Below are 17,671 nucleotides of genomic sequence, written 5' to 3'. Positions count from 1 at the left end.
TACCATTACCATACCAAATTAATTCGATATGGTTCGGTATTTTTAAGATCGGTTTCGATATTTTTCGGTACGGTAAATCGGGATAGTTTGTTCGACTTCGACCTACATATACTTATATAATAGATAATTACGACTCCAACTATTCAAGAAACGTCTCAATTATATTGTACCAACACCCTACACATGTAAATATATTCAAAAGAAGCACAATTAATCCCTTTCGTAAACCAATTACACAAAAGGGCATTTCAATTAACATAGATTAATCAAAATTTCAACGTTTAAACAATTAATTTTGTACTAATGCTTGTTTATATATTTGTTAGTATTAAAATACTAATATATATGATTTGTATAAGAAACTATATACTTCGGTATGGTATTCGGTATATTATTTATAAACATCGAATACCATACCACATACATAACTTTTTAAAAATGCATACCAAATACCGTATCAAATATCATAATAACAAATCTACGGTATAAAAAAATTCGATTTCGATAAGATAATCAGTATATACCATATCATGCCACCCCTAGAGGCAGTAATTTCACAGTTCAGGCCTCAAAAATTGGCGCACAAACCAAAAAAATTCCCCCAAATTTCATTTGAAAATCCCTCCAATTCACATTTCAAATACAGCAACAACCCAACCCAACCTAAAAAATTTCCCCCAAATTCAATGGCAGATTTCGGAGCTCCATCTTTCTCTCTAGGGCTCGAATTCGACATTGATTCGGAGCCCCAATCCACTGTACTTCCAAAACCCCCAATAAACTTACAAACAATCAATGAATTTGATGATGATTTTGAATCACCAAAAACGGGTAATGACCCGCCAGTTTCGGATCCACCTAGATCTCTCAAACGACTTCGTCGGGGCTCTGTTTCAAAACCCGAACCGCCGGCCCAAAAGTTGAAGCTAGGAAAGGAAGCATGGTGTAATGTGGATGATGATATTGAAGAGTTTTCTTCTCAAGAAGATGAACCTAAGGGTAAAAAAGACTTCACCCTTTTTTGTTTTAGGGTTTTATATTTTCTTAGTTTACTTGTATTTTTGTTACAACTCTGTTAATTTGAGCATAGGAAGATCTAATAAATACTCAATTTGTGCTAAAAAAGAATAAAAGAAAAACCCTCAGGGGTTGGCCTGGTGGTAATTGGCTTGAGCCTTGGGGTGCTCCCTTTCAAGGTCTCAAGTTCGAAATTCACTGGGTGCAAACAATTTCTGAGGGCCATCGGACTGGGGTAAAACCCCGAATTACCCGTGGTGCACTTGCGGGAAACTCCTTGCCGAGGGCCTGTGCACCCCTGGGATTAGTTGGGGCTCAAAGAGACCCGGACACCCGGTGCTTAATCAAAAAAAGAATAAAAGAAAAATGATGATTTCTATTTAAGTTAGCTTTCATTCTTTCTTTAAGTTTTGGGGTTGTATTACTTGAGATATGCTACTCCCCCCGTCCCATATTAGTTGTCCACGTTACTACAAATATACATCCCAAAATACTTGGCAATTTACAAAACCAAAGATAGAATTAATTAAAAAAATTCCCATTTTGTCCTTAACATTAGATGTTTTTGAAAGTAACATTAGAAGCTAGGAGAGGCATGGTGTAATGTGGATGATGATATTGAAGAGTTAGCGATGAGCCTAAGGGTAAAAAAGACTTCAACTTTTTTGTTTTACGGTTTTATATTTAGCTGCATTTCTACTTTTTTGGTGTTTTATTTTGTTAGTTTTACTTATGTTTCTGTTATAATTCGGTTAATTTGAGCTGAGCAAAGCATAGGAGGCCCTTATTCTTTACGCTCTATGCCCACGTAGCCCAGACTTTGTGCATAAACACCCAATTTTCAACATATTTGTGTGTAAATACCTTTTATATACTATCATACACTTTATACAAGGTTGATACATTATGTATAATGCTTTCTCCCCAGGTATAATATTGTACATTGGGCTACGCGGCGTAAATATTTTCAAAAGTTGTATATTTTTGAAAATTGCCCCTTTGTCTTTAGCTACATTTCTACAGTTTGGTGTTTTATTTTCTTAGTTTACTTATGTTTCTGTTAGAACTCCTTCATCTGAGCTTAGCAAAGCATAGGAGGCCCCAATTCTTTCTTTTAATTTTGGGGTTTGATTAATGAAATAGTCTATCCATGCTGATTTCTGTTTCAGTTAACTTTTGTTATTTCTTTAATTTTTGGGGTTCTATTTCTCGAAATATGCTAGTACACAAGGTTGATTTGGGGATAGCCTAGTAATAGCAGAAAAGCTCTTTGGGATAATTACTCTCTATGTCTAGTTGGGAGAAAATATTTACACCACGTAGCCCATATTTTGAGTTTCTTACCCAGTTTAGCCCATATTTGTGAATAAACACCTTTTATATACTATATAAACTTTTATACAAGGTTGATATACTATGTATAATGCTTTCCCCTGGGTATAATGCTGTATAATTTTGTACAATGTTGTATAATATTGTATATTGAGCTACCTTTCTACATTTTTGGTGTTTTATTTCTTAGTTTACTTCTATTTCTGTTACAACTCTGTCAATTTGGGCTGAGCAAAGCATAAGAGACCCTAATTCTTTCTTGTATTTTTGAGGTTTGACTGATGAAATAGTCAATTCATGCTAAAAATAAATAAAAAAGGATGCTGATTTCTATTTCAGTTAGCTTTCATTCTTTCTTTAATTTTTGGGGTTCTATTGCTTGAGATGTGCTACTCCCTCCGTCCCATATTAGTTTTCCACGGTTACTAAAAATACACGTCCCAAAATACTTGTCAATTTACAAAACCAAGATAGGATTAATTAATTTTTTCCCATTTTGTCCTTAACATTAGTTGCTTTTGAAAGTAGCCAATATTGATTAGAGTGCAATTTATTGGAGAGAAATAAGAGTAAGGTAGTAAAATACACTTTTATTTATGATTTCTCAAGAGGGTGCAAAATGAAAATGTGACAACTAATATGAGACAGAGGGAGTAGTACACATGGTTTCAGAGGCTGGTTTTGGGATAGCCTAGTAATAGCGGAAAAGCTCTTTTTTTTTATTTACTGGGACTTGTAAGTATGTCTAAATTGAAGATCATATTTTCAGTTTCTGTATCACCAGAGCAGAATTGAATGACGAAGCTTAAATAAGTACTTGCAATGGACGAAGGGAAGACTCTTGTATTTCAGTAATCTGCTATTGTGAAAACAAGATCCTCGTATAAGCTTGCTTTAAAAATAAAAACTTGCACGAGAAGTGCTGTTAAGATCTGCTTTAGAATCCAATGCATTGCTCGTGTGTGCGACAATATGATAATTGAATGAAAAATTGACTAGATAAACCAATATCACTTTGGACAAAGTAATTTCAAAAGATCTGTATTCTCTCATAAGAAATGCCTTTAAACAGAGCATAATGAAAGCAACCAGTATATACTACTACAAATTAGTTGTAATTAAGTATCAATTGTTGTTACACATACAGTAGTCTTGGTGGTAGGAGTCTTTTAGTTGAGTTAAAGATTGTATAATGGTTGAGGGAAAAGTGTGCAATTTTTTTTAAAATGATGGGCTTTGAGTCAATTTATGCGCTCTTAGTCTATTCCACTGGGTACTTGCATCCTTGACATGTACAGAGAATTGGATGACCGTGCCCACCAAAAATGAGGCATACATGAAGAGATCACCTGACTTTTATTTTCTTTAATCTCTATTGGATTTGAACTCTGATTCCTTACGATCTTCATTCCAACTATTTTAACCACTAGGCCATACCCTTGGGTGTTGGTACAGGTGTGAGATTTAGGGAACCTTGAATTTGTTTAAGACAAAATAATTTAGAATTGGAATGAAATGAGCTCCTAGCACAGGAAATGGATACAGAAGATTCACGTAGCTGACCCACTTGTTACCAACAACAACAACATACTCAGTATAATCCCACAAAGTGTGGTCTGGGGAGCTGACCAACTTGTTACCATTTTCAAAAAAAGATTTACGTAGCTTACTCTAACTAGTTTGCTGTTGAGTTATTGCACAAGAAAAATATGTGGTATATTTGGCCTTGTACTATGTACTAGAAGCAACATTCATGGTTGTTTGGTGGACATTCTGTTGCAATGTACATCTTAAATTTCCTATTAGCTGTGTGCTCAAGAAATATATTATGAGAAATGCACCATCATTATTAGCTTGTAACTAGGGAGTTCTACTTATGTTTCAGTAAGACTATGTATCAGTCACGTTCTCTATGTCTAGTCTGACAAATCAGATCTTGGGCAACCTCAAGGTTTTGCATGTTCTTTCTCAGTGTTTTAATTTGGTGATAGTGTGATACTGCCCTACATTTTAATCTCCATCTTTTTTTGGTCTGACAAATCTGATCATAGATAAATGTTATGTAATTTGTTGAAGATTTGTATGAAAATTTATTAATAACCCTTATGCATTTTTAATATTGTTTGCATCAGATCATCCAAAATGTCACAGTTCCGTGTGCAGCAGTTCAAAAATCCCGTTACAGGGGCATAGGGTATTATCCTCACAATCTGCAAACAGATGTACAGGAAGGAAGAATGACGTTTCAAATGTTTCTTCCATTTCCCAGAGTATGGGAACTAGCACTAGCAATTTGGTCTTCCCGGAGCTAACTATTAGTCCATTGAGAAGGTTTCAGTTGATTGACTCTGATTCTGACGAACCTTCCCAAAGTGAAGTCATGGAAAAAGAATCAGATCATGTCGATTCAACTTTGAGCGGTATTCAACGGAATAATGGTGCAGATTTAAGTTGCCAGAGAAATGCAGGACCTTCTGCTGGAACTTTGAAGACTAAAGATCTGTGGGAAGACTTCTGTTCAGATAAGACTTTTACTATTGCTACACCTGCTCTTGATGAGGTTTGTGAAGAATATTTCAAATCCGTAAAAGATGGTAAAAGAACTCAGACTAGCAACAGTGGTTTAACTGAAAGTAGCATGCGACCTCAGGGCCCTCTTCTCCCTGCTCACTGTTACTTTTTCCATAAAGATCCAAGAATCCAAAAGCTAGTTCGTGATCGTTTGCCTAACTTTTTTCCCTTGGGTGCTGAGAACATTCTTGGACAAAAGCAAGATGATGCATCAGTTATAGATTACATGTAATTTGCTTCTTGCTTCTCTTTTAGTCTCTTTTTCATGAATTATATGACTTATTCCAAAGGTCTATGTGCATGTTGTCTTCAGGGGCCAATTTTGTCATGAAGGAGGCTCTAAAAAGACTTCTCAGAAATCTGCTGTTGTGACAAAATCTAGAAAGGGCAGAAAGAATGTGAAACAAGCAAATTCTGTGGAAGAATCACAGGGATCCGAGAGATGGGTGAACCCTAAGAGCTCTGCTGGTATTCCAAAAGATGCTGGCAGGAGAAGGGTGCAGGCAGTTGGCAAATCAGCGGGTCATTGGTACACAACTGGAGATGGAAAGAAAGTAAGTTAATATTCCCTCTCAGTATTTGGAGCAGGTCATTGATGTACTTGTTGCAGTTTTTTTGGTTAAATAGTCGCCGATGATTTTAACAAATTCAAGAACTGTACTATAGATGCTGGTTGCTGCTGAAACTTGGGTAGAGTTTGTACTAGTTTGGCATACTTGATGTCTCTAAACCTTAGTTGGGATATGGGTGTCAGTGGATAATTCACTAAATTTATCCCATTCTCCCACAACTTGGAGTACTCATTAAACATTTGCGTTCAATCTGTGTAGCTTCATGGAATCTCCTTGTTCTTTTTAGATTGATTCGTGATGTTCTGGAATCTCTTTGGTGTTGTTTTAGAATTGATTCAGGACATCCTATCTTCTGTACATTAACCAAAGAATTGATCTACTTTTTATCAGGTTTACGTTGCCAAAAATGGGCAGGAGTTTTCTGGTCAAAGCGCATATAGATGTTATAGAAAGGTACATTTTTTCTATTTTCTTCATTGCTATAGTCAGTAATGGATATGAACACTGAACTCTTTGTTTCCTTTGTTATGTCAATGTCTTTTTGGCTTTGATATGTCGTCATTATAAAGTTTGATACTTCTGAATATATACAATCATCTGATGAATGCATATCCTGTACTTTCCCCTTTTGCAGGAGAGTGGAGCTGGATTTAAAAAGTCAACAAAGAAGGCTACTGGCAAAAGGAAAGCAACTTCAAAGAAGAAATAGAGCTCCTGGTAGAAATGCGGTCCGTGGTTCATGTTAATATGTTTGGAAAAAGAAATTTTGATCAACCAAAGTATTGTATACTAGTAGTTTGTTTTCTATGACGACAGATTAATACAAAAAATACATGCCAAAGGCCTGGATTTGTTTTGTCTCCCTATTCTCATTTTAGTCTCCCTTCCCTATTCTCAGCTTTTTCCTTTTCCCAAGTTTGTTTCTATATTCCAAAGTTTCTTAACTTTTTTGTTTTTATTCTCGTTATCTTAATTAATAGCTTAGCAACAATTTTAGGAGCACGGAATGTTGAATATGTTTGACAGAATTGGATCCAAATACAATACGAAAACTGAAATAAAGTAATTTCACGAACAAGATTTAGTGAAAAATGTTGAATGGGATAGCTCAAGATTATGTGGGAAGTCTGATTCGAAAAGGGCACTGATATATTCTGGTCTCTGTGGTAGTAGTAATCTTGTGGTTACGGTAGCGATAACTGCAAGTAATTTTACCTCGATTGTTACCATTCCTGTTGAACCCGCAATAAAGTTAGCATTGCTTTTCCTTTTTATTTTTTTATGATAAAAGAAATCAATTTCATTCTTATTTTGTACTCCCTCCGTCCAAATTTATATGAAACATTTTCCTTTTTAGTTAGTCTAAAAAATAATGTTACCCTTTTATGATTAAAAACAGGTTAATTTTTAATCCTCTTTTATTCTTAATGAAATGATTGATAGCCCTTCTAGTTGGATTTGTTTCCCTGCCGTCATTCAATGAGAATGGATAAGAGGCTCGTGGGATTGACGTGAGGGGCAGGGATGGTTGTATTCCATCTCCCCTTTTCTATAAAGTAGTTACTACTTGGGCCACATAAGCTTTTTGCCCAATAGCTACAGAAACACTCTACTTTTTGACCTTGTTGATTGAGAATCACCACACAAATTTCTAAAGTTGGTTTTAGATCACAAATTTTTAAAGTCTTTCATCTTAAATTTTGTGTCATGTCAAAATGATGTCACATATATTGAGACGGAGGGAGTAATGTTCTTGATCATGGTTTATACTCCTTCCGTTTCATAATAAGTGATTTTTTTATTTATGCACTTAAGAAATTGCTCACTCCTAGAAAATTAGGGGTGTTTTTACTAATTTATCCCTAATCAAATTTTACCTCTTTCCTAGAAAAGCTACTAGGACAATTTTTCCCAATAAGATTGTCTTAGTAGGCGTTTGGCCATGAAAACAAAATATTTTTTCACTTTATTTGAAGATGAAGTTGTGTTTGGTTATGGTTTTTGCAAATAATATTTGTTTGTTTGAATGTACTGAAAGTGACAAAAAGTGAAAACAGGGTGTTAGGTGATTTCTAAATTCCAGATACAACTTCAAGTTGATTTTGAAATAAAGTGAAAAAAAATTCCGAAAAAAAGTGAATAATTCTCATGTCCATACGGGTCTTTAGTTTGACTTGGCACGGAGTTTAAGAAATAAGAAAGACTTTTGAAATGTGTGGTACAAAACAAGTCTTAGATATTCATGTGATTGTAAATAATTTCATAAAGTTCAATTGTTTCCAAATATAAAAATGTGCAATCTTTTTGGGATAAACTAATAAGTAAAGTAAGATGATTTTTTTGGGACGAAGGAGCTAGACAATCTTCTTGGGACGAAGGAAGTAGCATACTTCTCTTGAAAGATATTCTTTGGCAACCCCTAGTGTGATTGTGCAAGACACTCCGTCAATAAAGTATAATCAAAGAGAGCTGCATCTTAAAGAGATTTACATCAAACCTAAATAGCAAAGACTGCTGATTCTACTATTTTAAATGTCCATCAGTTTTCCAATCATTAATGTTGAGAACAGTGGGTATCCCTTGAATATCTGCTATTACTTTTTGCTTCTAGTCAATTATGTTTCATGCTGAAGTTGATGATCCTTTAGTTAACTCATAATTTGCTAGGTTATTTAGATCTACTTATATCGAAATTGAGATGCTTTCAACTTCCAGCAACTTCTCTATCAACGTGTAAAACTTGTATCTCTATGTGTTCAAATACGAGCTGCCACTTTTGGTTTAGGGTGCAGTCTTACTTTTTTTTTTTTTTAAGCCTTCGTGCCCCATCCCTAAATGGTGCTACCAAGAACTTTCATGCATCCAATGTCTCCTATCAGAGTCTTTTTCATTTTTGGTGAAGGGTTCTGCATGTATAAGATGGGACATTCTTTCAGTTCGTTGGATTGTAAAGCTTTAGATAAGAGTTTAAGTCGATGTGCCTCTTTCCTTTTTCTAAAATTATCCTGTTACTTAATACTGAGAACTTGATAGTGTTTGGGCCATATCGGTTTATTTGAAGCACATCTTGTTAATTTAGAAGTAAAAGAATATGCTAGTCTCTAAGGTAAACTTTTTTGAGAAGCTGTCGGCCTGATGATCATCTAATAAATGTAGAATGGTAATCCAATTGGCTTCATAATTTGTTGTTCCTCATGTTGATTGAATGCTAATCATAACACAAAGGGCTCATTCATGGGGTTGCCTCTGTGAATCACATAAGGGGCAGCCCGGTGCACTAAACTCGCGCTATGCGCGGGGTTCGGGGAAGGGCCGGACCACAAGGGCCTATTGTACGCAGTCTTACCTTGCATTTCTGCAAGAGACTGTTTCTACGGCTCGAACCCGTGACCTCCTGGTCACATGGCGGCCTCTGTGAATCACATATGTAGTAATATTTTCAAAATAAACTTTTAGCCACTAACCATAATCTATGTTTTAGAAATGTTGATTGAACTTTTTGCCCTTCATTAAAAGACTTTACTATTTTGTTCAAATTATTATTTAATTATATTCCTGATATTTCACCTAACACTGATAGGAGTCCTTTCAAAATAAAAATTATATTTATTTAAAATAGACATTTATTATTCACCTATTATTTAGGACTTCAAACCATCTAAATCTTGGTTATTAAATTCTAGAAAGTCATTCGTGACATTTTTCAGAATCATTTCCAGGTAACTTAAGATTTTTCCTAATATTTAGCCTTTCTTTTAGGTATCGTATAAACTATTGAAGTCCAAAAAAAAAAAAAAAACTCTAAAAAGTCAACGTGCACTTATATTTTTGGTATTTTGAATTCAACTAAAAATATGCCGCTTTGACATTCCATTTATATAATTTCAAAATTTTAAATTAAAAAAAAAGCAAAAATTGCTTTCAATTACTTTCCATCCAAGACTCTTTTTCCTATAATTTTGTTGGCATAGGCGTGCTAATACAACGTGAAGGACTGAAGGTAATTTTTTTTTGTTATTTCCATATATTTATTTTAAGGAATAGAACTGTTATTGAGTACTATTTTCATATTTTGATGGCAAATAAAATCCTATTAGGGTTCGAAAAGTGCATCCGCAAATAAAATTCTACTAGAATTAGAAAAGTGCCTTTGTAAATCTATAAAAGAATTTTATCAATGGGTGAAACAATAGAGAAAGAAAACCTCCTTACGACTATGATCGGCATCTTCTTCTTCTTTCTCTCTTTTAAAATAGTGTTCTTTTTCAATTATACAATCTTTTTATAATTTAGATGCGTTAATATTGTATATGGTGGATAGATGTTGAATTAATGATCTGACTGTTTTCTTATTTTTTTCATAGATTGGTTGATTCATGTCACAAATTCTATTGCTCCAGCCTGCTGATTCCATCTACCTTGCTATCTAGCTCGAAGGCAGAAAAGGTTAGAGGTTTTTTTTAGTCTATTCTTTTTCATTGTTACCTTATTTAAATAATTTACATCAGGGTATAGTTGTATGGTTGATTCCATAAAAGAATAAACCGTCTGCGAACATTGCACATCCAATCATCGTACTTCTTCTAACCGTCGCTACTATTCGAGCCTACGCTATTGCCGTTAATCTCTTTGCCAGATTTTTTATTATAAAAGGATAAGAAAGGTCATGGAATTTTAAGGTATCCCTATATCTCCATATTAGTCAATGAAATTCTATTTAGAGATTTTCGCGGATCACTATGTTATTTTTTTTTTTAGATATTTGTAGTATATACACCTCTAGGACAGTGCTTTTTGTTGAGTTGTCTTCTTTTCTCATTTTTGCTTCATTAACTTCTATACACTTTTATATCTTCGCATAGTATAATTTTTTAAAAACATTCAGAACGTTGGCTTCTATTTATGCCTTTTTGTTGTACAGGTTATAAAGCTTCTGCTTCTATTTGATTCCTTCATATTTTTGTCCTTTTATTGAATGATTATTTTCAATTTTTTGTTTATTTTAGCCTATACAGATTTTTTCAGTGATTTGGTTGAATCATGCTACAAAGTTAATGCTACAGTATATTTACTGATTGAGGAACAAATCGAGGAGAATTGGAGACCGGAAAAAGGAAATGATGGGCGGAGAGGTAAAAAATAATTGTTTCTATTTTACTATAATTTAAGCTAATAGTTACCCTTTTTCCTCTTATTGCAATCTTTGTAATCTTGGGTTTTTAATGAGTTATTTTCTTAGTAATTTATCTTGGTTAAGGTATCATACTTCATCTTATAATAAGTTCAATCTTTTCGCTCTCTCCCTAATCCAATATACTCATTCTAATTGTTGCTTTTATTTTTTGGATAATTTTAATGATAGATCTTTTTAGAAGTGTAAAGTCGCGCCGAGTAAGTTCCAAACCGACAAGTTTCCATAGTAAAAACTATATTTCGTTGTGTATTTATTCTCATATATTTATATTTTATAGTTGGCTATACATATGTCAAATGTTTTTCTTCTTTGTTACCGTTATTTTTGGTAATGCAAGATTTTTAGTTAATTCTAGCGTCTTAGGTATATAATTGTTACGGTAATCTTTTTTTTTAGAAAAAAAAAATATTTCCAATACATAATTACCTAAAAATTAAAGCATAAATCAACGAGCAACAGTATCCTTCTGAAGAAACAAAGGAGAATCCAAGAAAACAATCTCCGGTGAGTAAATTGATGTTCCATGCTCTTTCACTTTTATCTTTTTTATTTTATGATGAACAAGACTTGGATTTTCTCTTTCTAAAAAGAATTTCTAGCTTTTGGTATTCATGTAAGAAAAAAGAAAATCTTAATATTCTAGAATTATTTTGCCCTTCAATTTGGCACATCACCAATGCATGTTTGTTTTTTTTTTCCTTAAAATTTTAAGAGCTTTGATTTAATTTTAAGTATAAATTTCAAGAAGTCAGAATTAACACGATACATCTAATTTAAAAGATGAATTAAGCGACAAGAATTTTATGTAAGATTGTAACTACAATTAATACTTGAAGCTTTGAAATAACTATAAATCTCTTATTTTGTTTTTTCATAATTTTGAAAAGTCGTCCTAAGCAGTGTGAACATTTGAATTCTTAAAGTGTGAACATTTGAATTCTTAAAGTTGTATATTGGTGGAGTCCATCGAGGTTCAAGATTCGAAGTTTAGGTAGCCTAAAATTTTATTTGATCTAGGATGAATGCGATAAAGAGGGTGTAAATAAGTGGACCAAGATGTCAACTTATAACTTACCTATGATTTTGATGTACTTTGAATGAACAACAAGAATTCTATGCACCATAGCTTACAATGACAAATTTCTTCACCATGTTAAGAATAGACATATAAATATCAAAAGAAAAAATAATAAGAAGAACCAACCCGATATTCCAGAGTTGCTGAACAAAAAGAAAAAGAAATTTATGCAGACAATCTTTGTAACTATGATATATGAATTAACGGAAATTGCAGTAAAAAAATGGACCTCAGTAGACGTGAAAGTTTACCTGTTGATGACAAATTTCCACTTCTCAATCTGCAAAGCGTCCATATCTGCGCATAGAAATGTGTCTGACTAGTGATTAAAGTGAGTACGTTAAAGAAGCATCCAATCTGTATAGTCAGTATAGTTTTATAGTGTATCTTGACTATTAGTCTTCTAAGAAACAATTGGGGTTTTTCCTTTTCCTTGTTACTCTGGAAATTGTTTTTTGAAATTCTAATGGCTTTACCTGGGCAGCAATATCATAGAAAAATGATGAAATATGCAGTGTCTTTAATCCATCACCACCTCCACCAGAGACGAATCTAGGATTTCTGGAGCATGGGTTCATCACTTAAAAAAAAAAATTGTATTAAGCGGGAATTGATTTCTAGTCCCCTAGGTAAACAATTCAACTTTCAACCAAGTGCACCATTTAATCTTTTGTAGTATGTGTTCCAGTAGGTGGTATTATACTAATTTTAGAAAATATATACATAAAATACCTGATTTTACGGCGAGACCATGTGTTCACGTGCTCCAAAATTAAGGCCTAAAATCGCCCCTGAGTCCTCCACCATTCCACACCCCCATTGAATGTGCAATTCTTGTTCTTGCACGGTGCTGTGAAATTAATTGCATGAAAAGCCAATAACCTGCATAGCCTCAAGTCACTACCTGTTTCTTCAGCTGTTACTTTGTACTTCACTCCTCCATATGAGTAATACCCTTCAAAAAATCATATATGTGCCATATTTAATTTCAAGATAATTGAAAATCAGAAAGAAACATTAGAAGAAGTTGTATTTAAACGCATACACAGAGCCAATACAGCGAAAAACTAAACAGAAACTTACCTGGGAATCTCCTTTGATCTAGCACCGATTTGTAACCCTGAAAAGAATAGTTAAATCATTAAAGTCTTCTAGCCTATGCCTATCAACAAAAGGTATTTTGGACGGATAGAGCCACATGCGTATTTATAGGTAGGCTAGGAACTCTTAGGTAAAAACTTTAACCCTGGGACTTCTCCATAAATATGATTGTCCTAGGGACTCCTAATGCATCAAGGAAATTTCCGGATATGCATAACTAAGAATATTATCTGTTATATAGTATTTACTTAAAAGACAAGGTAAATAATTTATTATCATAATATGTGGGTCACATGAAATGTCTCAAACATGTATTTCTTAAATGTCTCAAACGTGTATTTCTTACATTCTCCCGCTTGGTCCTCATATTATAATCAGATAATCTTTTATGAGTGATAGTAATATGGCCATAGACTTTATTCACTCGACTAAACTGTTATGCAACAATCACTTTAACTAGTACACATTACTGCATGAATCATAGCGGTCATGCTCTTAAACAAACACTTCCTTCCATGTATTACGATGTATAATATATTCTAACAAATTGTTCAACAACTTTATGAATAAACTTAATATAAGTCATTCAGAGTCCAACTTTATTGATCCAATGATCACAACATACTTCATCCGTTTCAAAATGTTTGTTTTACTTTCCTTCTCAGTCCGTTTAAATAAAAATGCCTCTATTCTTTTGTGAAGAGAAAATTTTATGTGTTTATTTACAGAATGATAAAGGAACGAATAAAAAGAAGCGTGAAACTCAAATATCTAAGTTAAGCTTCATTCCCCTGTAGGCTATAATCCCCAAAACGGAAGCTTATTTTGGAATGGCTTATGACAGGATATGTATAGTTTATGGAGTATATAGATTTGCTACTTGACTTACATTACATTTAAGGAAGTAATCAAACCTTTTGAGTTCTTCTTTTTTTCCAAGAAACCATTGTGTTTCTTATTTTTCTCCCCTAACTGTTGTATTTTTTCCAATAAGGTGTCATTGTTAGCATTAATATGTGTCAGCCATTATAATTCATACGGATACATTTCTTGAGTGAGCAACTGTTGAGATTTTTTTAAGGGAAAAGGACACAAATGGCCGCTGGGCCATAAATAATCTCATGCGCTGGCCCATCTATTCCCAAACCCAAAAATTAGTCCATAAACTATTCCCATCTGGTAGCCAAATCTGTAGCAAGCCTTTTGTGGCGACTTTTAGTAACCACAAAAGATTTAAAAAGTCGCCACTAAAGGCTGGGTGGTCCAACAGCCCCATCACTTTTTTTTTTTTTAAAGTCCGACTTTTTGTGGCGACTAAAAGTCACCACTAAAGGGCTGCTACAGGAAAAATCACTACAAGAAAGTATAGAAATCGCAACAAAAAAAATTACATTTGGCAACAACTTAGTTTTATTGTTGGCAAATGATTTTTTTTGTTGCCAAAGAATTTAATTTTGTTGCCATAGTATTGATTATTGTTGCAAAAAGTACTTTTGGCAACCAAAAAAAAAAGTTGTTGCACGTTGTTGCAATAATAGCCGTTGGGAAAAGTTCATGCAACAATTTTTTTTTTGTTGCCAAAAGTACTTTTTGTAACAATAATCAATTTATGGCAACAAAAAAAAAAAATTGTTGCCAAATATAGTTTTTCTTGTAGTGAATCAGGCTTTTTAGTGGCAATTAAAAAGTCGCCACTAAAGGTTAAATATCCCAAAACATGTATAATATGTGTATATTTAATAAGAAATATCCCAAAAAACTCTGAGGCGATTTTTGTATATAATATGTATCGTTTGTGTATAAAAATATGTATTAGTACCTATCTATAATGTATAGAAACTGTATAAAATATGAATCATTAAGGTATGTATCATTTTTGTATATAATATGTATCATTTGTGTATATAATTTGTATCATTTTTGTATATAATATGTATCATTTTTGTATAGAAAGTATATATATAATCCCAGCATGTGTATATAAACTATATCAGTTTTGTATAGAAAGTGTATCATACGTATAAAAAATGTATCATAGAAACTGTATCATTATGGTATATAATATGTATCACTATTGTATATGTTAAAAATAAATATCATATCATTACTGTATAATATGTATATAATAAATGTATAATTAACGTATAATTTATGTATAATAAATGTAAGATTAATTCTAGCATATGTGTATAAAATGTATAATTATTGTATATAAAGTGTATATATAATTCCAACATATGTATATATGCTGTAGCAGCCCTTTAGTGGCGACTAAAAGTTTTTTTTTGTAAGCGCTGGGCTGTTGGGCCGGCCAGCCTTGGCATTATTTTGGGCCGATCGGCCATTTTTTGGCATTAATTTGGGCTGACCGGACACCTAGTGAGATTAAGCCCAAACAGTGATTAAATGTGGGATTAGTTTGGCTGAGTGGACACACAGTGTCCTTTTCCCTTTTTTTAATCATAATAAATTAACAATAGAGAACATAAATGTGCAATTATGTAGAGAAGTAATGAGGTGATTTTTGGACTTTTAAAATTATCACATAAATCAAATAAAAGTGATAAAATGCCCCCCCCCCCCCCCCCCCCCAAAAAAAAAAAGAGGTAAAAGATAAATAGAAATAGTGGTCATAGAGAGTGTCACATCATCTTGTCTATGTCTAATTTATATTAGGGAAAAAGGTCAAAAATATCCCTCTACTTTGTTTTAATGGCTAAAAAGATACTCCAAACTAATTTGGGTCATTTATGCCCCTTCCATTACGAAAGTTAACAAATATACCCTTCATTTGACGAAAATCCGCAAATTGATTCAAATAACCCGATTTTATAAAAATAACACATTCTCCTATTTTACCCGCCCTGACCCACCTCATAAAATAACCAATTCTTTCTCTCATATTTTCTCCTCCAACTCTCAAGCCGTCGATTCCAACAATTATAAAACCAGAAGGAAGATTAAGAAGTGGTTTTTGAAATCAGAAAACATTTTCATTTTTATCTTTGTCAAACATCTATAATTTATAAACCTGTTATTCATTATTTCAAAAGAAATTATGTTCAAGCTCTTCCCTTAGAAAGGAAAGCAAAGAAAGATGGAAACAATTGACAGTCATTTTGGAAACAACCAATACATACCTTTAAATAATTAGTACTGGAGCAACCAATCTATATATATAATATAAAGCTAGGAATGAGAAAGGTGATGTGGGACCTCTCAAAAGCAAGGAAAGTTATTTATCTTTTTTCTCAATTTCTTGGGGTTTTCTTCTAAATTTTCCTATTAATCTTATTTTAGTAGGCATTAAAGTTTTCTGCATTCAAAACATTCAATTAACGTACAAAGCAATTAACCAAATGAACAGAAAAAGACGTCAGTTTCATTTTTCAAGCCTCTATTATCTTCTGACAGTAACACCTAACAGTTACACCCATTATTCTGACACTAATTAAGTGCTGGTAATTAAAGAGTAGAAATATAAGGAAGAGGTAAATAGAATTATCAGCCCACACCCACCAAATTATCACGGACAACGAATCAGGAGCAGCCATGAACATATAAAAGTAAAGGTACTGATGTTTCTGGTGCAGAATTAGTGCAAAGAATGTATTTTGTAATTTTAACCGTCTCAGTTTTCTTGGTTTGTTTTAGGGAGTGAAAAGGAAAGGACAGGAGCAGTCATGGATTATGGATATATAAGAGTGCAGGATTTGATGTTTTTGGTGCAGACTTGGTGCAAAGAATGTATTTTTAATTTCAATCATTTCATAAATTATGAATTTTTAATTTTCTTGGTTTGTTATAGGAAGTGAAAAATAAAAAGAGGCTTCAGCAGTAGGTATTTTCTGTAAAATTAAGTAATACGTGTTGTCCTGATCTTGAATAAATTATCAAAATTTCTTGGATAAAATTTTACTATTGTATTTCTGATCTCCCTTTTTCTTTTGGCAGTTGGTGTCGTGTATAAAGCTTTCGAGGAAGATATGACACCTCTCTGCTAGCATTCACAGTTATGTTTTTTCTCATTTATTTAACTTTTTATCTTATTTTTCCACTCATTCTTTTTACTCAGTTTGTGTTAGGAATCCAAAAGACATGTTGCAAAAACAAAAAACAAGCCTAAAATCCATGATTAAAGAAAAACCATTACTTGCATTAGAGAACCTAATTAAAGAAACAGCCGTCTCTTCGATTAGAAATCCAATGCCTCTATCAGAAACAATTGTGGGGAAGGTGTTCCGATAAAAGCCTGCGCGTCATTGATAAAATTGTAAGTTTTCATCTTTAACTATTCTAGCATTCTTTATGTCAACAATTTTTTACCTTTTCCATATGTCCATTTCATGCAACAGTTTGTTTTCTTTTGCTTCTGTCATCGGCAGAGGTGGATTCAGTATTTTAACTCTATGGTTCAGTCTTTTAAGGCTCTTCGTATTAACTCATTGTATTTTTAAAGTTAATAGATTCTTTTCATAGTTTTTGTAATTTTAGTGAATTATTTTACAAATTTATACTCTGTAACGAAAGTATACCATAACGGTGGATCCGTCCCTAAACACTGAATCGACATACTAATAGAGTACGCTGCTTAGATTGTAAGGATGTTGTGGTTGATATAACACTGTTTAAAATTCTTTTGAAAAGTGTTACATTCATGTATGAAGGTCGCATTACCAAAGACAGATCTTATAAGGAGAAAAAAATATATATATCCCCTGGGGCACTTTGATGTTCCTATTTCGTCTGCACTATTTGCAATTTAGAGCCAAACCAAGTTAGTTTTGAGAACGAATCCTGTTGTCC

At 33.2% G+C, this 17,671-nt stretch overlaps 1 protein-coding gene across 1 annotated transcript; it reads left to right on the top strand.

The window, feature by feature from the left end:
* The first annotated feature begins 547 nt into the window (after positions 1 to 547).
* Positions 548 to 6,356, top strand: LOC132618369 (uncharacterized). The gene is made up of 5 exons (XM_060333428.1): positions 548 to 999; positions 4,482 to 5,148; positions 5,234 to 5,474; positions 5,883 to 5,945; positions 6,127 to 6,356. Exons 1-5 carry the CDS (start codon positions 687 to 689, stop codon positions 6,199 to 6,201), a joined length of 1,359 nt encoding a protein of 452 aa, XP_060189411.1. The 5' UTR covers positions 548 to 686; the 3' UTR covers positions 6,202 to 6,356.
* The last annotated feature ends 11,315 nt before the right edge of the window (positions 6,357 to 17,671 follow it).

The sequence above is a fragment of the Lycium barbarum genome, chromosome 11, assembly GCF_019175385.1.
Source record: "Lycium barbarum isolate Lr01 chromosome 11, ASM1917538v2, whole genome shotgun sequence".
Lineage (NCBI taxonomy): Eukaryota > Viridiplantae > Streptophyta > Magnoliopsida > Solanales > Solanaceae > Lycium > Lycium barbarum.
Note: the sequence above shows the minus strand (reverse complement) of the source record. Positions and strands in the feature narration are given on the sequence as shown.

Excerpts from the sequence above, each read along its gene's own strand:
- LOC132618369 (XM_060333428.1), top strand. The coding sequence starts at position 687 with ATGGCAGATTTCGGAGCTCCATCTTTCTCTCTAGGGCTCGAATTCGAC. Across the intron at positions 1,000-4,481 it reads TCAAGAAGATGAACCTAAGG|ATCATCCAAAATGTCACAGT; the intron begins GTAAAAAAGACT and ends TGTTTGCATCAG. Across the intron at positions 5,475-5,882 it reads CAACTGGAGATGGAAAGAAA|GTTTACGTTGCCAAAAATGG; the intron begins GTAAGTTAATAT and ends ACTTTTTATCAG.